The sequence below is a fragment of the Oryza sativa genome, chromosome 4 (assembly GCF_034140825.1).
Source record: "Oryza sativa Japonica Group chromosome 4, ASM3414082v1".
Lineage (NCBI taxonomy): Eukaryota > Viridiplantae > Streptophyta > Magnoliopsida > Poales > Poaceae > Oryza > Oryza sativa.
In genome coordinates, this window is record NC_089038.1 from 28,542,430 (window position 1) to 28,563,255 (window position 20,826).

The 20,826-nt window shown below is 47.0% G+C and overlaps 2 protein-coding genes and 1 long non-coding RNA gene across 6 annotated transcripts; 2 read left to right on the plus strand and 1 right to left on the minus strand.

Moving 5' to 3' along the window:
• Positions 1 to 1,413: 1,413 nt before the first annotated feature.
• Positions 1,414 to 2,101, plus strand: LOC136356086 (uncharacterized). The gene is made up of 2 exons (XR_010740767.1): positions 1,414 to 1,841; positions 1,934 to 2,101. It is a non-coding gene; the product is annotated as an uncharacterized lncRNA (long non-coding RNA).
• A 7,334-nt stretch (positions 2,102 to 9,435) lies between these two features.
• On the plus strand, positions 9,436 to 11,394 carry LOC9270874 (probable aquaporin PIP1-2). The gene is made up of 3 exons (NM_001424524.1): positions 9,436 to 10,131; positions 10,235 to 10,375; positions 10,943 to 11,394. Exons 1-3 carry the CDS (start codon positions 9,502 to 9,504, stop codon positions 11,036 to 11,038), a joined length of 867 nt encoding a protein of 288 aa, NP_001411453.1. The 5' UTR covers positions 9,436 to 9,501; the 3' UTR covers positions 11,039 to 11,394.
• On the minus strand, positions 10,943 to 19,781 carry LOC4336647 (mitogen-activated protein kinase kinase kinase YODA). 4 transcript variants are annotated; one of them, XM_066309556.1, is made up of 14 exons: positions 19,534 to 19,781; positions 17,279 to 18,053; positions 16,456 to 17,196; positions 16,127 to 16,214; positions 15,958 to 16,020; positions 15,568 to 15,728; positions 15,397 to 15,472; positions 15,011 to 15,070; positions 14,811 to 14,918; positions 14,288 to 14,524; positions 14,104 to 14,195; positions 13,126 to 13,832; positions 12,142 to 12,601; positions 10,943 to 12,003 (listed from the first exon to the last, which is right to left on the minus strand). In XM_066309556.1, exons 2-12 carry the CDS (start codon positions 17,821 to 17,823, stop codon positions 13,319 to 13,321), a joined length of 2,685 nt encoding a protein of 894 aa, XP_066165653.1. In that variant the 5' UTR covers positions 17,824 to 18,053; positions 19,534 to 19,781; the 3' UTR covers positions 10,943 to 12,003; positions 12,142 to 12,601; positions 13,126 to 13,318. The 4 variants fall into 4 exon arrangements, with proteins under 4 accessions (XP_066165653.1, XP_066165654.1, XP_066165655.1 ...); XM_066309557.1 differs by having other exon boundaries at positions 10,943 to 12,020; XM_066309558.1 differs by lacking the exon at positions 10,943 to 12,003 and having other exon boundaries at positions 12,182 to 12,601; positions 19,539 to 19,781.
• Positions 19,782 to 20,826: the final 1,045 nt, after the last annotated feature.

The window sequence follows — 20,826 nt, forward strand, 5'->3', positions numbered from 1 at the left end:
CTTATCTAATATACGATCCGATTATACTGTTGTATTTGTTGGAATTAAATCTTTATAACAGAATATCATATGATTATATTCTGATGAAAAAAAACCATATATTTCAGTTTGTCAGCACTCAATGTTTCATACGCGATAACAATATGTTTCAACGTGTGTCTTCACTGTGTTTCAGAAAAAATATTTCAGTGACTGATTTTTTTTCACCGTATATATATCTCAATGTTTTACCGGTGGTCAACTAAAACATTTACCGTTTGATTTTTTAACAAACAACCGGGCACCCGATTGGGAGTTTCTTCCTTAGAGAAGGAAGTGTCTTGCGTAACTAATAGGTCCCACGTTTCGGAGAAGCGCAACACGTGGAACCAACAGAAAAAAAGCCACGCTTCTCGTACGGTACCATGCGAACTGGCGACGCATGTCCAGCTGCCACCCGCGCGAGCCACGTCTATCATGATTTTTGTTAGACCGAGCCTACGCCTATCACGACGAGTTCAAGCCGCCGGCCCGCAGCTTGAAGTCTAACCGTCCCCAGCCGCACGAGAAGCCGTGGTGCGGCCCTGCCGAAATTTTTTTCCGGAACCAACGCCTACGGAAAAGGCTATACGTACTAACTTTTTCTTACTAAATTCTTACTAACACTGATGTGTCATGCTATGAGTGTACCTAGAATTTTTGTAACTTCCATCTACTTAAATCAAACGGTTGAGATGATTGTTAGTAAAAGTTTAGTAAGAAAAATTTAGTACGTGTAGCATTGCTATTTTTTAAACTGTCATTTATACTAATGGAAATGGAGGGCTCTGCCCTTTGAAAAAAAAAGAAAAAAAAAGAAAAGTGGTCCCCATCTGTTAGGGTAAATTTGGGCTTGTCTTCATATTTTATGTGGGCCGTCAGTTAGGAAGCGAGGAGGCCCATTACGCAAAGCTCTCTCTTATGGGCCTAAGCGATTTTAGAAGATTGGTTTGAAGTGAGCGCAACGCTTCTTGTCCTTACCTTTTGTTTTCCAGAGTAGCAGCCTCAGAGTCTCAACGGCGGGCTTTCCATCGCCATCAGCCCATCACTCAATTCAGCTCGATTGCCATTTGTCAAGCTGATCAAAGTACTACGTACCGTATGAGCTTTTTCCACGTCGGCGAAGTATAGAAACCTCAGGACGAGTTAATACTGTAGCCATCATCAGCAGTGCTATTCATTTTCTTTATTGCGTACAGTACTATGGAGCACGAGGGCTGTGACAGCGCCTGGCTAATCCTCATCCTCCCAGTCTCTCAAATCCTGCGTGTTCCTCATGGGATTCGGTTCTGGGATATCGCAGCCTTTGCCATCGCCAGTATCACATGGCAAAGCTGGAAAATAGGAGTATTTTAACTCGGTACGACGCTGTCGCTGAGAAGAGAGACGACGCACCGGACCGAAGGTTCGGGAGGCGAAAACGTGAGGAATCGGCCGGTTTTTCCCTGCACGCCATCACGAGCGGCGACACAGTGAGCCCGGCCGGCGAGCGTGGTGGCCACTGCAGCTCAGCTCGGCAGTGCGTGCGGCCGCTCGTCGCCATCCGCGCGCGTGTGCAGATACTGAGGAAAACGGTGCGATTTGCGGCCTCCGTGCCTCAGTTTTTTACCAACCTTTTTTGTCGAATCTTGCAGTGAATCCACCTCCAACTATGTGAGCCATGGCAACTTGGCAAGAGCAAAGCAAAGCCAGCACAGCAGTTGCACGTACTACCTGAATGGCCTGGGTTCGCCGCGAGCTGAGCCGATGGGCGGTTGCGATGGAGCGGGAGACGCAGCGACGTGCCGCTCGTGTGCGACAGCTGGCAGCCGGGGGCACGACTGGTGAGTTGTCCTCCTCCTCACATGCATCATGGCCCCTACCATCCGGATGAGAACGACACATATGATACGGCTACTCACTGATCCCCCGTCAGCTTGTCACTGGACAGGCTGCGCCGCTTGCTATCTGCAGCCTCGTTACGCCAGACTACTACCAGTACCAGATTGTTGTGAACTGCGGCAGTGTACCACAATAACGGGTTCTTTTTTCCTCATTTCTGTTTGGTGTTCATGGAAAATTAATCAACCAAGATTGTAAGAAATTGCGACAAGTATCTCGAGCAGCAAAGAGCTAGGTTGAATTCTGGAAAACTACCCAGGATGGTCTGGACCATAGCAAAACATTCCACTCACTCATTAAACCCTCTTGCCTGCATGTCGCTCTCCATATCCCAAATAATTAAGCCACAACCAGTGGTCGTTGAGTGATGCTCATTAGGCCTTCCGATAGATTTGTTTACGATTATCTCTCTGCTTAATCCCTCCAGTTCCTCTCTGGATAGCCAATCATCAGGCCACAAAATACATCATCCAACTAAATGATGACATTGATAATTAGGCTCATAAAAAAAATAATCAGAGGCTAGCTGGTGCATGCACCGGAAACCCAACCAACCCCCCAACACCACAATTTCAGCTTCGCTTACGTAGTCGATCGGCGCCGTCCCCTAGGGGTTGGCCGGTTGCTACTACGTACTACGGCCTACGGGAGCGACGGAGTTGTGGAATTTGGAGAGGTGAAGAGAGCGACGGGAAGAGACGTTTTTTTGTGGTGGAGGTGGGTTGGCCGGTGGCGCGAGATGTGGTGAGATACGACCAGGTTGGGAGACCGTTGGCGTGAAATGATAGGCCATGCATACCGCGCGCCTGCACAAGCGGACAATTGCTAAATATGATACTCACTCCATTCTAAAATATAACAATTTTAGCTCTTAAGATTTATCCTAAAATATAACAATTTCTCCACGAAAATTTTCTTTTCGACCAATCACAACTCTCCATCATTCACTTTTCCCATCTACCTCCACTACTCAACCAATCACAACCCTCCACCATTCACTTTTAACTACTTTCTTAATAACCGTGTCCAGCGGTAAAAATGCTTATATTTTGGGACGGATGGAGTAATTATTTGATAGCAAATGAATCAATTATAACTGTTATAAGATTTTAAAATTGATTTCAAATAATTCCTAAAAATATAAAAATTCATATATAAAAAGCTTTTGCAAAAATATATGGGCTTGATCGGTAGTGTTGTAGCCGATCCACGCTAATCAGGTGATTTGCCGCGGTTAGGGTCATATGCTTTGATTTTTTACAGAGAAGGGTATTTTTTACCCGGCTTCTATATCCAACCGGATATATGTATTTTTTTTTAAAAAAAAAATAGAAACTTACCTATCAAACATGGAATTAGCACTCAAATAACCCAATCTAAAATTCACTCCTATAAAGATTTGAACTCAGAACTTTCGGATGCTACTCAGGTCACTGTAACCATTAGGCTATGTGTCCTTTCACTAGTCATATGTTCTGATGGTTGTTGTAGCAAAGACCTAATTCCTTAGTCCTAAAATATTGCAAGTTTAGAAATATAATCATTCATCAGTTCATTCCTGTCACACCCCGAACTAGTACCGACCGGAACTAGCCCGTGACGCTCCAAATTAACCTGTTAATCGATACCAGTCCCAGGAAACAGTGCTGGTATCACAGGGAGACAGAATATCACAGCAACAGAAGTCTCTTTATTATAGAGTAGAAGTACAGTCATGTTGGGCTGCGGACAGACCCCGAGCTCACAACTGCATTACAAAAGGAAAGCGGAAGCCAGGACTTGGACCAATCATCACAGGCGCGACTTGGGATCTAGGCCGAAACCCTAAAACTCATCGTAGCCAGCTTGCTCCTGGAAGAACTCCTCATCAGCAGGATCCGCTTCATCTTCTTCAGCAACTGGGGGGGAAGTTATTTATATAGAGCAAGGGTGAGTACGGGAGTACTCAGCAAGCCAGGGGAAATAAGGTGTTTATTGCAGGCTTCAAGGGAAGGCTGTTGTTTTAGCAATTGATTTTATTTGAACCCTTTTCTGAAAACAACTAAGTGAGTGCTTCTCAAACGACACGGATGAAACAGTGCGTCTCGTCCGGTCGGAGTATGTGCAATGTATCAGTCTTTAGAATTGAAACAAGGTTGGCACCCGGCCAACAGCTTTTTCAACCGGCCACCCGGGCCAACAACTTTCCAAACGGCCACCCGGGCCAACAACTTTTCAAACGGCCACCCGGGCCAACAACTTTTCAAATGGCCACCCGGGCCTAGCTGATCCCATCAGCTGCATATTTTTCAAACACCGAACCCCTTTTCACACAGCAATTTCACAAGCAGTAGTCAAACCAAACTACGCTAGGAATCACCTCACATCCGCCCATGACCGTGGGCACGGCTGTTCGAACAGTTTGTTAACCTCTGCAGAGGGGGTACACTTTACCCACATGACATTACTAACCCGGATCATCCAGCCCGTGGGGATCAGCCACGTCGGGAGACCTCCAAGCTTTCATGACAAGGCATTTCGAAAGCCGACACAGATTTACCATATGCCGACGAGAGGGGTCCCAGACCAACAACAGGTTAGGTCCCAGACCATACTGTGCCAGGAAGCCCAGGGGTCCTCCCCGACACCACCCCGGCGAATCCACATGTCTCTCGGCATCAAGGCTCCCCTGATAAGCTAGTTACTCAGCCAGGGGTGTCCCATTCCACCCATGTGGTCGTACTTGTCTTATGTTTGGATAAAATTCCAATGAAACGGTCCTTAGGTGCAAGAGTGGGAAACCGTACACCTGGTACGTTCCCCGGTCCGCGGTTTTGGAAATTCATTTAGTTCACAAGCACCGACCCAGGTGTCGGGTTTTTCCAAGTCTTTTGTAAAACTCCAGTTTTACCCAAGTTGTTACTCAGATTTTAAGTTTGAAGGCGACCGTCGATTCTCGCACAGAGTGCACGATTATCGAAGCGCAACTGGGTGGTTACAAGGGGACATAGTATGGCAATTAACAATGGAAGGTTCAAATGCAACAAGTCTAGTAGGTCCGCCAATCTGCCTTGCAGATGGGACAAAAGATTAAGTGCGATCCTATCAATGCATAATATTTTGCAAGCAACATAATTAAATTTCAAATATAGGCTCAAGATGTTCAAGGGTGGCTTGCCTTGCTCGAGATCTGGAGCTTGATCCTCGAAATCCTCGCACTGCGGGTCTTCGGGCTCTGAAACTAAACGCGAAACGGAACAACTCAACAAACGACGAAAATAAAGCCCTATTAATGACCTCTAAGCGTGCCATTAGATAGATCTCGAGATTTAGGGAATTTTGGAAGTTGAACGGAGTCAAACGGATTTACGGTTGAGAAGATATTGAATTTCTACGATTATTGAATTTTTGATCTAAAGGAAAAGGACTTAATTAAATTCTTTTTGGAAAAGAAAAAGAAAAGAAGGAAGGGAGGGAAAATAGACGTTTCTCGGACGGCTAAGGCGCGGCCCAAGAGGAATGGAGCGGTCCGGCCGAGCTAAATGGGCCGGCCGGCCCAAGGCGGCCCAAACTCGCGCGCGCGCGGGAGGGAGGAGAGAGAGAGCCGGTGGACCGGGTTCACCACGCGCGGTCCCGGGTGGGACCCGCTTGTCAGCGGCTTGGCTCACCGTGCGGAGGGAGCATGCGGCGCACGCGCGCGGGCGGGGGAGGGACGCGGTGCACGCGCGCGGTTTGCGGTGGACGCGGGTGCGGCGGGCCCACGCGCAGCCTCTCGGCTCGCGGTGGAACGCGCGCACGGGGAGGGGCTGACCGGGGTCGGTTCGACCCGGTCTGGCTGAGCTGTCGCCGACGTGGCGCCTACGTGGCTGCCACGCGGGCCGGCGGGAGGTAGACGGCGACCCGGCCGCGAATGGACGGCGGGCGGCGGCGGCGAGCGGCGGAGCGAACCACGGCGATACGGGCAACAGCGAGCACACCGGGCGGTTGCACGTGACAAGGGGAGGCGAGCCAACGGCTCGGATTCACCGGAGTTTGCTCGACGGCAGCGGGTTGCGGCGGCGGCAACCGGTGGCGGGAGAAGAGGGAAACGGCGACGAGGTCACGAGAGGTCGATTCCCGGCGGTGAGAGCATCTACGCGGCTTCGGGAACTCGACGCTAGCGTCGGATTGGGCGGAATTACGCCGAGCGAGGCCGGCGACGAGCGGGTGCTACGGAGCTCGGGCGGCGACGGCGGCGAGCACACGGCGAGCGACGGCAACGGTTGGGGCGGCGCCGGCTAACTACGGGGAGTCTACTCAAGCTACTACCGAAAGCTAGGGGGAGGAGATGGAGCGAGGAGGAAGAACGGAGGGAGACACTACCGTGCGGGACGGGGCGCAGTGACGAGAGGCCGACGGCGCGGGAGTGATCTCTCCGGCCTCGGGCTGAGGAAGAGGAAGAAGAGGGCGCGCCCGGAGTCCCCTTCCGCGTCCACGAACGCACCGGCTCTCCCGGCGCTTGGCGATGGACGGCGGAGGCGAGGCAGAGCACGGGAGCGGCGGCAACGGTGAGGAGGCGAAAGGGAGAGGAAAGGAAGGGAGGGGGAAGGCGGGTTTAAATGGGCGGCAATGTCGGTTTGAGAGAGGGGAACCGACATGGGCGGTCAAGCCGGCGAGCTGGCGCTCCGGCTAGCGTCTAAAGCGGCGACAGGAGGTGACGCCGGCGAGAGGGGAAAAAGGGGAGAAAAAGAGGAAAAGGGGGGGGAGAGAAAGGGGGCTCGCCCCTTTGCCGATTCGGGAAAAGGAGGAGGGAGCGGGGCGACTCGGCAGAGGGAGAGGGGCTCTCTGCCTCCGCCCCTTGGAGGCTAACGCGTGGAGTGGCGGGGGCCGGGCGATGACGACGGCGATGACGGTGGGGTGGTTTGGAGCGGCGCGACGACACGGGCGACAGGCGCGGGCTGGCGCGGCAGAGGGTGACGGCGGCGGCGAGGCAGGCGGTCGGCCACTCGGCACGCGCGCGGGAAGCAACGGGCGGCGCGGCTGGGCAGCGGGACCGGGCGACGCGGACGGCGCAGACGACGCGGCTCGGGCAGGAAACCACGCGGGCGCGCGCGCGAGCAACGGCGCGCGGGGCCGGCTTTGCGAGCGGGGAGCTCGTGCGAGAGGAGGGGGCGCTCGGCGCGGCTCTCGCACGCGCGAGCAGCGAGGGGGGGGGAAACGCGCCGGGGTGAGGAGGGAGCGAGAGAGAGAGAGAGAGAGAGAGAGAGAGAGGGAGGGGGGAGCGCCCGAGAGAGAGGGGGCCGGGGAAGAGATGGGCCGAGCGGAATTCGGCCCATCGAACCCGGGGGAGGCAAACTAGACTTTTGCGGAGGGATTCGATTTGGAAGGAATTGGATTCGGAAATGAACTCGACGATAGATCGGAGATTTAGATCTTGAGATGGCACGGACACTAGACAACAATCAAAGAAACCAATTTCGCAATTAGGGTTTTTAAGAGATAATTTTCCCGCTAGGCGCCACGACGGAACGGGCGCTACAATTCCTTAATCAGAAAACAACACTGCCGCATATAGTTACTTGGTTTACTCGTTGTTAAAATGATGAAAGGAGGAGGAAAACAAATGAAGGGAAGACAGAAGAGGAGAAAAAGAAAGTCACCAGAATTCTCTCTTCCGTCAGTCTCAGCGCGGTCGATCGTCCGGAGATGCGACGGCGTTTTCACGATGTAACCTGCCTAATTTCTCGAGAACCTTCGCTCAATCATTCACCGGGACTACGTCGATGAGTCGATCGACTCTGCACGCCTATCTCGGGCCTTACAGATTGCACCGTGTGCATACGATCGCCTGTACATATAGTGGGGGCCTGATTAGGATGCTGGAGGAGATATATGCACTGCAGTTTTGAACAGTTGCACAGGGCCTTCAAATTTGAGAAGACTCTTCAGCAAATCAAGCGGTTCTACCGTGCACCGTGCTCTTTTGACAGGGAGCTCCAGGCGATATTTTCTTTTTCAGAAGTACTAAGATCTATTATACTGACTCTAGTACAAAGTGTTCGTACTACACTAGTACTACTGCCAATTGTCTTGCACAAATGGTCCATTGCAGCTCACTCTGCCATGCTACGTACGGAATAGTAACATGTTATTCACGCACTTTTCACATGTATGGCACGTACAATGTGTCAAATTTCAGGTACAGATAACTTACTGAGAAATTTGTATATACCTGTTATATGAACTCATCTATATCACATTTGTTAGGAAACCCTCATAATCTTAGTCACCTTTTTTTTTTACAAAACCTACTATACACCTTCCCAACGTGAGCGCCGCAAACATCAACACCATCGCTGCCACCGCCTCCTTACCCCTAGTGTGTCGCCACACGGTCTCACCTGCTGGTTGGAAGACACCAATGGCATTGGCAAGGCCCCTCGGCTGGTTTCCTCCCTATCTCCACTCTCTGACTCTGCCCTCCCCTGCCCTATGTTCCTTCTCAAGCCGGCGGCAATAAGGTGCCCCTGCTCCACCATCTTCCATGTCTCTAGTGGCTATCTGTCGTTGGATCCGTCACCCCCCGATTGCCGCCTCCTAACCAGTGGGTTTGTTTTGCCCCTGTCAGTCATCCTCCGTCACACACGGTTATCTCTCTAAGCTTTGGGAAAACCCTTCCTCTTCCTCCTCCTCCTACCCCCTCCCATCCCAAAAATAACCTAGAACCCTAACTGATGGGGGGACGTTGCTGCCTTGCTAGAGCTAGAGGAGAAGAAAGCCGACACAAATCTTGGCATGGACCCTATGGTCTGAAATTCGACGAAAATCTTTCCAAATTTCTGCCATATGAAGGTTAGCGATTCCGTAAAAATTATGAATGAGCCTGTACAATTTACCTAAATGGATGGTCCGGATTTGGAACTTATCTACCCTTAAGGATGGTCAAAATTCTCATGGTTACACGAAGAATGTCAAATACACTCACACATCTCGCTAAGGAAAAACAGAACAGCCAATCAGAGCATAAATTTCAAACTTTTCTTGAAAACTCAAGCAATTTTTCACTGATATTGGACAATTTTTTTTATCAACCATAATCACTAGTGTCACAAACACCTTGAAATTCAAATACATTCAAAACTTTTGTCCAAAAGCACATCCGACCGGGGGACCTCAAGATAGAACCGAAATTTCAAATTTTCAACCGAAATTTATGAACTAGATGAGAGTGATGCGTAAGGGGGACCATCAGGGAGCAAACAACCGTGACCGAATTGCATAGGAGTTATGGCTGATCACTTGAGAAATTAACCATCCATTCCCGGTTTCCCTCCAATATTGCACCCATCCATCATCCACCAGGGATGATACCGTTGCCGTTGCTCTAAAAAACGTTAAAACAGCGGCAGGCAACACGACAGCACATCGCATCGTACGTACGTCGTTCGTCCCGCTCTCCTCCGTCGTCCTCCCTGCCCACCGTCCCCCACACCCACTCCCCGCCGTCACGTCCTTCCAGAACCACCTCCACGACTCTTCCAATCCCCCGCTATAAGACGCTTCTCCACTCACCACTGCAACCCTCACCCAGCCAGCTCGAGCGAGCGAAGCCAGCAGCAGAAGCAGTAGAGAGAAAGTAGAGAGATGGAGGGGAAGGAGGAGGATGTCCGGCTGGGAGCCAACAAGTTCTCGGAGAGGCAGCCGATCGGCACGGCGGCGCAGGGCTCCGACGACAAGGACTACAAGGAGCCGCCGCCGGCGCCGCTGTTCGAGCCAGGGGAGCTCAAGTCGTGGTCCTTCTACCGCGCAGGGATCGCCGAGTTCATGGCCACCTTCCTCTTCCTTTACATCACCGTCCTCACCGTCATGGGGGTCAACAACTCCACCTCCAAGTGCGCCACCGTCGGCATCCAGGGCATCGCCTGGTCCTTCGGCGGCATGATCTTCGCCCTCGTCTACTGCACCGCCGGCATCTCCGGCGGCCACATCAACCCGGCCGTCACCTTCGGCCTCTTCCTCGCCAGGAAGCTGTCCCTCACCAGGGCCCTCTTCTACATGGTGATGCAGTGCCTCGGCGCCATCTGTGGCGCCGGCGTCGTCAAGGGCTTCCAGAAGGGCCTGTACGAGACCACCGGCGGCGGCGCCAACGTCGTCGCGCCCGGCTACACCAAGGGCGACGGCCTCGGCGCCGAGATCGTCGGCACCTTCATCCTCGTCTACACCGTCTTCTCCGCCACCGACGCCAAGAGGAACGCCAGGGACTCCCACGTTCCGGTTAGTATACCAACTACTACTGCAGTAAAGATTCAGAGATGGAAGTATTTTTACTGTTTTCTGAGTGATTGATTTTTGTTTTAATTTGCGCGATCTTCCACAGATCCTTGCCCCACTGCCAATCGGGTTTGCGGTGTTCTTGGTTCACCTGGCCACCATCCCCATCACCGGCACCGGCATCAACCCAGCGAGGAGCCTTGGCGCTGCCATCATCTACAACAGGGGCCATGCCTGGGATGACCATGTGAGTTTAAATTCACTGAAACCAACCCCTTTCTCCCTCCTTACATGTAGAAATATATATATATATATATATATATATATATATATATATATATATATATATATATATATATTTGACAGTTCGATTTGCATCATCTGTTAATGCGCAGTAACTTAAAATTGATGCACAAAGGTATTCTAGGAATATATAGGATAGCTGGTTGTAGTAAAAGAAGAACCTTGTATCTGATAACTGATGCCATATCCCCATGTTGAAATTATATGTGATATTACTTAACTGCTAGCAATAATTCAGTAGCTCTGTAGCTGTAGCTGACTTCTATAGGTGCAAGCATGGTGAGGTAGCATTTGTTGCTTATTTAATTATAGATAGGCTTAGCTTAACACCCTCATCTGAAGGGAAATGTTGAGGGACTAGTTTCAGTGTAGCAGGCAACTGCTACCATCTCTGACAATGACTCAATTGGCTATTACTGTATGATAAGTCTACATCATTAGTGAGGACATGATTGAGCAATGGCACTTAATTACAAGCACTAACTCCCGCTGCAATTTGCTGGTTCTGCAGTGGATCTTCTGGGTTGGCCCCTTCATTGGCGCTGCCCTTGCTGCCATCTACCACCAGGTGGTCATCAGGGCAATTCCATTCAAGAGCAGGTCGTAACCTGCATCAGCTATTATCACTGTCAAGATGCCAATCCAGAGCAAGCTGTTTCTGATGGGCGCGGCTGTTTCCCGCTGCCTGCTTTGTTAGTAATTATTGTGGAGTCGACGTTCCTCTTCAAGTTTGTTGTACTACTGTTTTTATCTGAACACAGACTTGTAATTTCAGTACTCAGTTGTGTATCCCTCTTTTACTATGTGCAAATTAAGCTATCCTCCTCCTATTGGAGTTCGGTTCAGCTGCCATCTTTCTGCAATTGCCAACACGGCTATCCACAAAACCTTAACATCAAAAGGGATAAGGCATAGTGGGTGTCGAGAAGAATAATCATTGGGTTCCAAATTGAGACGAAACCTCTCTTTCTGAGCTATCTGTCACACTTGCATCATCGAGATCGTGATGCTATTCAGCCTACTCCAATCTGCCAGCACACCTGGGCTGTGGTTGGCAGCTTGTGGATGGAGTAACATCTCGGCGAATTGAGGTTGGTGGTGACGGCCGAGAGGACAATGATGTGAGTCATTGCCCGTTGGCAATTGGGGTTGGGGCTGTGTGTGTGGGCGCTCTGGTCCTAAACGCAACACTACAAAAACTTACACCGTGGCACATGCCGTGCTGATTGTTTGGTTCTTGCAAACAGCCTAGCTGCGGAAGATCTCTCCCCCTTTTTACCTTCCCCTTTGTTTACATTTTGGTTCATGTTTGCGGCCACTGCACGGTGGCTTGGTACGATGAACCCCCCCGTGTGCCCACAGACAGACCGCACTGATTTGGCCGGAACCTGAAGAGGAGGTATTGCGTTGTTTGCAAGGTTTCGCTGGCTGGACCTCTGTCTTCTGGGGACCGCTCCAATGCCAGCAAACGGCTCAGTGAAGAGGACCAGATCACCGATCCAACATAAATTGCAAGAGATACCGCCTCGTCTCTGTGCATGTGGGCTTCACGGATCATCAATTCACCATGACCTGATGATGATAAGCAGCTGCTACATTGTTAGCTGCACGGTTCAAGCTTGTAAGAACTAAGCATACAAGTCTCAGTAACAACTGCAAGAAAGTCTACACATTAATTAGGTAATGGTTATAGTCTTATAGATAGCTCACGGTGCAGATCTGAAGAACATGTACATGCGGGAGAAGCTAGTTTAACCAAGGATCTGATTCTTTGTATAAATTTCCAGAGTAACTGGTACAGTGAATAAGTTGGCTCATTGGCTGAGTTCTGCTACAAAATACTTTCAGTATGCAGTTTGACTTGCAGCAGTAGTTTCAACCTCAGGTGAGATATTGTGTGAGAGAGGATACTGAATGGCTGGACTGTTTCTCCTGTGCAAAATCTTGGCTCTTAGTTGAGGTTCCTCTGTACAATGGCATCAGGACGCCAAGAAGAAAATAGAAAATTAAGTTACATATAAAGGCAAGAGGAGTATACATGCGGCGAACTACTACTTCGGAGGTCCTTCAATCTGTAGGGTACCAATATACAGTCTTGTCATTTGACAGATGTTAGTACGCCAATTGTAGTATGCTTCCGGGAGTTCTGCCTAACAGGAATGGACGATATCTGCTATTTACATTGAACAAAATTAGTAAGAGCTATTGGTCAAGACAAACTTCAGTGTCCTGAAAATAAATATAACGACTGAAGCAAAAGGTTCAAATGTGGATTCTGAACTCTCAAAGTGCCTGATTCACCTGAGATTCTATAAGCTGCTAACAGGTGAAGTGCTTCAGAACTACACCGAACAAAGATTATACACAGCAAGGCAGCAAGATAATAGACAGCAAGGCAGCAAGCCCCATGCCAGCAATTAGGAAAAAAATGTCACTAGCCAGTAGTGCTACCATCTGAGCTGGGATCAGAGTTTTTCTTTTCTTTTCTTTTGGCCACGTTGAGTTTACAAGCTCAGGAAACAACATTGTGAGCCATGTTGCTTTGACGTTTAAAGGGAGTGAATCTAGCAACTAGAATGCCAATAAACCAGTTCTTAATCTAATAGTAAGTGACTAAAGCTGCAAATGATGTAGGACAGTCTTGACTTAACGTATAATAGAAAGTTATGAATTGTGACAAGTGACCATGCATACCTTTGCCAACTTGAATTGTGTTGATGACAACAAAGATTCCATCCATTGCCAACTTTAGCTTCTACAGACATTAGTGATTTTCTTTTCCTCATACTATGATACACTTCAAGCCATCGGATGGCTAAAAAGCAGCCAAACCACCAGTTACCTTTCGAAGCTCCAAAAAATGCCATCTGAATACTGATTCTTGATATTAGTTACCATGCTTGAGTCCAAGGTGTGGAGATCCAGACGTCAAGTCTAATGAAGGATTTAGTTTCACATGATCCACAAAGGCATGATGTGTGAAACGTTCAGATGGTGACAGCTTATCACGCAAATCAAAAACATTTCCAAGTCTCTTTCCAAACTGAGGGCTTAGAATGTCAGCTTCAGATACCACCCTCTCCTGAAGCCCCTGAGAGACTTGATGCACTCGAATAAATTGCCCAAGATCAGGATCTGTAGGCCGGCTGGCAAAGAGATCATCCGGGCTTCTTGATGGGATTGCAAATCCCTCGTTGCTGTAGGTTGATTGCTTCAGATGGTTAAAAGGAATAGCACCATTACCACCAGACAGAGGCGTGGAGGTGCCTGAAGTAGTTCTGGGGCTTGAAATAGGAGAAGGTGACATTCTGCCATTGGAATGTTGTGGGGACCTTGATTTTAGCAAAGGACTTCCACATGGAGAAACTGGACAAGATATATTGCTTCGTATACGGATATCACTGTAAAGTTATTTAAGGATTAGAGGCTGCACATATATAGGGAAGTTCACCGCAAATCATTTTCCAGGTAAGACTGAGTTTCACTGAAGAGAACACAAGTTACTACCATATGGCTAGTGGTGAGATACTCATTCATACTAGTGCTAGGATACTCATTCAACTTAGATTAGCCATTTTTTTAACAGATAATACTTTGTACTTGCTTTATTGCACACATTGTTTGGACTTAGGACTAATACTATTAATAAACACAAATTGGGAAATGATGTACCTGTGTTTTGAAGAAAATTTTGCACCTCTTCTCTGGTAAATTGTCTGACCCTCCAATCCCAATGAGGAAATATTTCTTGTATGCGCAGCCATCTGAAAACTCAAATAATACCAAGCAAAGTGAACAGGCCATGAATTATCCATGTAACCATGTTATGTCAGTTATGGCAGTATTCAAGTGGTACCTTGGCGCTCGATCTACAAGATATAACAGCCAAATGTTCCAATGGTTCAGAAAGAACAGATTTCTCTAGTGATACTGCTTTTTGAACAAATGGGTGCTGCAAAAGCTCCATTGCAGTGGGACGTTGAGAAGGATCACGTTGCAGGCACTTTCTGATGAAGTCCTTGCCTGGCTCTGAAAGGTGATCTGGTATTGGTGGAAGTTCCTTGCTATTTCCGATCTTGAACATTGCAGCAATCTGCAGGAAAGAAAAGAGGGGAAATGTTCATGCCAAAGTTGCTTCGGTGAAACTTCCAAGTCTCATTACGAGTCAAAAGAAGGAAGTCTTTACATTTCAAGCACCTTTCATAAAATTGCATGCAAGTAAATGATCTTTCAACATTCTACATCAGACAGTGATAAATTCTTAAAGAATTCATGAAAAGAACATTTCCATATCCCATTCACTCATGGCGAAAATCACCATAATTAGGTTATCTATATTATAGAACAAATAAACTGTGCCTCAGAAGTATAATACTAACCCCTTCATACTGGCTCCATGGCGGTTTCGATGTAGCCATCTCCAGGACAGTGCATCCCAAACTCCATATGTCAACAGCTAGGTTGCACCCATTTGAGTTTTTTATAACCTGCGTATGTGTTGCATAGTATGTGATGTACAGAAATGGCAATAAGATATGCATGAAACAAAAAATTAACAAGTAAAGATTTTCAGTGATACCTCTGGAGCCATCCAATATGGACTACCCTTAAAGGAGAAAGGACACTGCTGCCCATTGATCTGCATAAAGACACATTTAATACGTATTAATGAGTAAAATACTTCCACATTATACAAAAGGCATTTTGTAACTTATCAGGAGTGAGGGGGCTAGCAAGGTTTCAAGCACCCTTAACAGCAGTACTCAATCAATGCATTAACCAGTGACAGGAGCTACAAGATCAAGTTGATATAGATACTGCTATATATTTTTTGAAGAGCTCGATATAATTCAAACAGTTGTGACTATGATATGAGGCATAGATGCAGAAATGGAATGACACGGAAAATAAAGTTCAATTGACAAAAGTCATTTTCAAAAAATTAAAGTGGGCAGAAAAACTTACATGTTTTGCCATTCCAAAATCTGCAAGCTTAACACGACCACTAGGATCTACTAGTATATTTGCACCTTTAATATCCCTGCAAAATTGTGATGAACAGGACTTATAATTACACCATAATTCCACCGATACAAACAAACCAAAGAAAAGAGAGAAAACCAAAGAAATTGCTACCTATGGACTGTATTCTTCGCATGCAAATAAGCCAACCCTGAAAGTATCTGCTGTGTGTAGCTGCGTATTGCTTGTTCACCAAGCTGTCCATACTCTTGTAGAAGTTTATGGATAGATCCACCAGATACATACTCCAAGTATATATAAAGCTTATCATCAACCTGTATTGGGGCACAAATAATAAGTGAAGCCAAAAAAGAAAATCAAAAGTGGTACATAAATAACTCATTAATGAAATCCTAGATGCTATCATGCAACTTCTTGTTACCCTTGGTAAAGGGAGGAAAAAAATAATTATATAATGACCAAACAGGAAACAATAATTGAGTTAATGGTTCCAAGCAAAGGAAAACCTAGCCTATGTAAACAGACTGAAGGCAGCATTTATACCGTTTCTGATCCATAGTATTGTACGATATTTGGATGCTGTAGGCGGCTCAATAGTGATATTTCCTGAGAAACAAAAAAAGAAAAACAGGGAATCATATATTGAACAGGAAAAGACATAATCTGAACTTCTTTTGCAACTGTAGGTTAAAGCACAATCAACAGACTATACCTGCCCCAACTGCTTTGCACTTTCCTTTGATTTAGGATCATCCAAGAATAGGGTAACTTCTTTCATCGCACACATTTCACCACTATCACTGATATAAATGGTAAAACCACATTAGGAGGACAAATCATTGTGGGGACACCGAAGTTACATGGCCCCAATCCCCTCCCCCAGAATAGAGAACAGTAAGATAGCCAAAATAGAGCTATATTCCGAGTTACATGGTGTCTTAGCTAAGATCTTACAAAAATTCCAAGATGCTTAGTATATTCATAGTACGTCATATGATTTTTTAAAAAAAAATGAAATTTCAAAGTTAGGAATATTCTTACCTGTTAAAGCCAACATATACATGACCAAATGTTCCACGGCCAATTAGCTTCCCCTTCTTCCATCGTGACCCAGGACTTGGTGGATTCTCAGTTCTACCAGGGCTGCGAGGTACTGAAATAGGACTAGTTGGAGTGGAGTTATTTGGATGAAATGAACTGTGAGAGATGCTCAGTGGTGGTAGGGGAAGTTTGTGAGTTTGCTTCTTCTTCCCATCATCATGACGGTTTGTTGGAGATTCAGGGGCCATCCCTCCAGACCTTGGATGCAATGGTGAAACACTTCCACTATGCACCCTCGAACTAGGGCCAGGACTTGTCATTCTTGGACTTGGAATTGGTGAACACTCTGGGCTACTTCTGCTGGGCTGCCAAAAGAGCTGGGCTAGCATATCACCACCCACAGAATTATGCCCAGATGTTTGCCCTGAACCTGGACTGGAACATTGACCAGATCCAACAAAAGTTACATCTGTGTGAGGTTTCACTGCCCAAAAGGCCGAAGTTGGAATATGATCAGGACATATTCTTCTTGGACTTCTAGAAGGACTTGACATCAAACTATTGGGAGCACTATCCAGAACTAATGGGCGGGGATTTTGTAAATTGGATTGGTAACTGTCAGCTGCGACACCCCTTGGTGATGTGGATAATATATGGCTACCATGTACTTGATTAGCTGGTCTGTGTATCTCCTTCATATTCTTTGCCGTAATAGGTCCAGGACATTCTTTGCGCGCATTACTTCAGAAAGAGAACAAAAGACATGTAAGAGCATGTTTAAATGAAGAGCTGCATAAAGAATGCACGACAGTAAGAAGCATACCTTGACTTGTTCTTTAAAGTAACAAGTGTTGCATTTTCGGCATCATTTCCAACAGGACTCTGAAGCTGAGAATCCCCATGATCATCACTATCAGAACAGTTACTAGAGGGAGAAGCAACCACTATTTCTGAAACAACCTCACTATTTCCATGCCTCCTCGGAGGCCGGTTGGGTTTAGGGAGTGGTAGAAGCAGTGGTGGCTTGCCACGTTTTTCCAATATGGGCTTTGATTCAGTGATATCAGAAACAGTCCGAGTCACTGGAGGACGTACTCCAGGAATAGGGAGGGGATGGGCATGTGGTCTATCAGCTGAAAAGCTTTGGCAGCGAGAAACTTCTTTTGACGGTGAAGTAGGACGTGACACTGTGGTAGATCGGCAGCTTTTTTCAACAGATGAATCATTGCCACGTCTACAACTCCGTTTCGACTTCGTGCTTCCCTTTTGATCATTTGGACTTATCAACCGATGAAATGTATCGATGAGGTTTTCTTTTGTGGTTTTCTTAGCATCTTTTGAGAAAGACTTCCCCCACCATGGTGGCATATTGAATATGAAATAATTTGTGGTATGTCTAATTGGCTAGGTACTAATCACGGTGTTATTCAAGCTGATAATTACCATATTCTGCCAATCAGATTAACATGTGTAGCGCACGATTTTCTTAACAACCCATATAGAACCCCCAGCTTCCGCAATGCACTGGCAATGGAGCTAGAAGCAGACAAATTGATGACCACAAGGTGGTGTCAGGCACCTTCTTTACCCCCAAAAGGCTGAAATACATATGGTAACAGACATTTTAGCATTTACTATTAATGAAAAAATTGCAGGATAAAAACAATGGGTTATTCCATTTATGTTTTTCCTAGGTAATTAGTGTGATTCAACACCAGAAACAGACTGCCCATAGCATTATGAGTGTTTTATGATTATTCTTTCAACTCAATCTTTAATCAGTAAAAGCAACCATTGCAAACTCAATGCAAAATGAACTACAATTATAAGAAGAATCTTTTTTATTGCTTAACCACACCAATCGCTTATTTAAGCCAGTCATAAATTAGATAAAGAAATTATCTCCACTGCCATCAATCATCCATGGGAGTGCAATATATCAAGTATGTTTTGGTTGAATGGCATAACACTGTGCTAGAAATAAATAATGTTTCAAACTTCACTCAAGGAGTTGTCAAGGTCACAGTTTTCAGTAAAACACAACGGCATAATCGGTGGTGCCTCCTAGAACTTCAAATGTATCACCAATAGTGATAGCCTGCGTGCATGGTTCAGTCGCTCATTCACATGGGAAGGATCACATGCATATTGTACAAGGCAACATATACACCTAAACCTAAAGTAGGTTCTGTTTTTTTTTTCTTGAATACACAAGAGAGTTGCATATCATTTCATTAAGAGAGAAGAGGAAACACGGGATGGGAGCTGAAACGCCCCCACTCACCACAAACACATACAACGCTTACATTTAAATGACACCTTACCCAACCGGGGTTAGCGACCTAAGAAACTCACTGAGTTTAGAGGTTCCAGCCATGTACCAAAGACCACACTCATTTGCCACCGATTGGATGATAGCCAAAGTAGGTTCTGTTTGGAATTACACATTACATTCTATAAAGCCCCCCAGTATACTGCATAACCTAAAGTTTCGTGGCGATACATACAAAATACACCACTCGTGATAGAGCACCAGGTTTCTGGGTGTAAGGTGAACTTTTGCAGCTGAATTACAATCAACGAAACCCAGTGTTCTGTTTGGCCATGTGTACTATTGAGCTTTGATGCTGAGAGAATTCCATGCTTACCTGAACCCCAGTTGATTGCACTACAGTCTAACGAACTAACAGCGACTTAAGGCCTGATAGTTAACATCCGCAGAAGAATCGGCACCCGTCCACAAGTCAAACCACAGCAGTCGCAATCGTAAACTCCCAGCAATTCCATCGCACGAGAGCTAAGTCCAAGCTAACTCTAGTACCCTCGAGACGAACCTACATAAGCGCAGCCAGTTACCACCTCTCGGGAGCAATCGATTTTGCCCTCCAACCGCGCGCTCAGATCTCAGCACAAATCCACACGCCTCAGATCCACGGCGAGCACCCCCTTTCACCCACGAAATTTACCATCCCAGCTTCCCAGCCCAGCGCGAGCAGCAGCGTCCACAACCAGAACCCACCCCCCAAAAAACGAAGCGAGCAGAGCGGAATGGCAGGAGGAGGAAGGAGGCGAGCATACCTTACCGGCGCGCCACCACGGCGAGGCGAGCTCGCCGGCGGGGGGGAGATCCGACAGGCGGAGGGAAAGCCGGAGGGGAATCTGGAGGCGGTGGTGGTGGTGATGGTGCGGGCAAAAGGAGAGGAGGAGCTCGCGGAAAGTGGGGGAATCGGAAAGGGGAGGGGGGAGAGGAGGGTAGCAACGGAAAAAGGCCCAGGCCGACGAGGTGAGGAGAGGAGGAGGCGGTTTTGTTCGAGGAGAGTGGTGTTGGCTTGTGCTGCTCGCTCGGAGAGGAGAAAGGAGGGGGAGGCGACGGTGGAGGTGGAGGTGGAGGTGGGATCGGGTGCGGCACGGGATTCCCTGTGGCCGGTCTCCCGCCGTCCGCTAGGACGATGTGGTGGGGCGCAGAAGATCCCGCTGGCGCTTTGGGGATTTATTCTCCTGTCGCCTTTAAAATTTGTTTTTCGAAAGCTTTTTGCGGATTTATTTCGGCGCATCGGGGTAGCAACGGTTCTTTTTTTCCCCCTGTGTTCTGTGTTCCCAGGCGTGCTACCGCAGTACCGAGTACGCTTCGAGCCTCGATATGGAGGGGATGTATATAAGGCGCCGTTGCTACGGACTACGGTAGCTTCATCGAGACGGTCCGTTTCTGGATCTAATGGTTCCTTGACCTCGTCTATTTTGATCGTATAGAATTTGATATTTTTTTTATACAGAGGGAATACACATGTACGGCGATCGCTAATCGGCGCGCGCGCCGGCGGCGCGTGTTTCAGGCCCATGGGGCCCAGCACCGGGCGCGCGCCCCTCCTTCGACGTTTTTTTTCCGTTTTTATGTAGCGATTTTTTTCGTTTTCTTTTCCACTTTTTTCTGATTATTTTTTTAATCTTTAGCATGATTTGAGTTTGAAAGTTTTAAAATTTTGAGTTGAAAATTTTTAAATCTGAACTTGAAAGTTTTCAAATCTCGATTTGAATTTTTAAAAAATTTTCAAATCTGGACTTGAAAGTTTTTAAATCTAGACTTGAAAGTTTTTGAATCTCGAGTTGAAAGTTTTCAAATCTGAAATTGAAAGTTTTCAAATTTTTTAAATCTGGACTTGAAAGTTTTTGAATCTCGAGTTGAAAGTTTTCAAATCTGAAATTGAAAGTTTTCAAATCTCGAGTTGAAAGTTTTCGAATCTGAGTTGAAAGTTTTCAAAATTTGACTTTAAAGTTTAAAACTAAAATCGAAAATTTTCAAATCTAACTTAAAAAAATTTCAATCTGTTAGTAAAAAATTCTCCCAAAAAATCTCCAAAATCTTTTCTAATT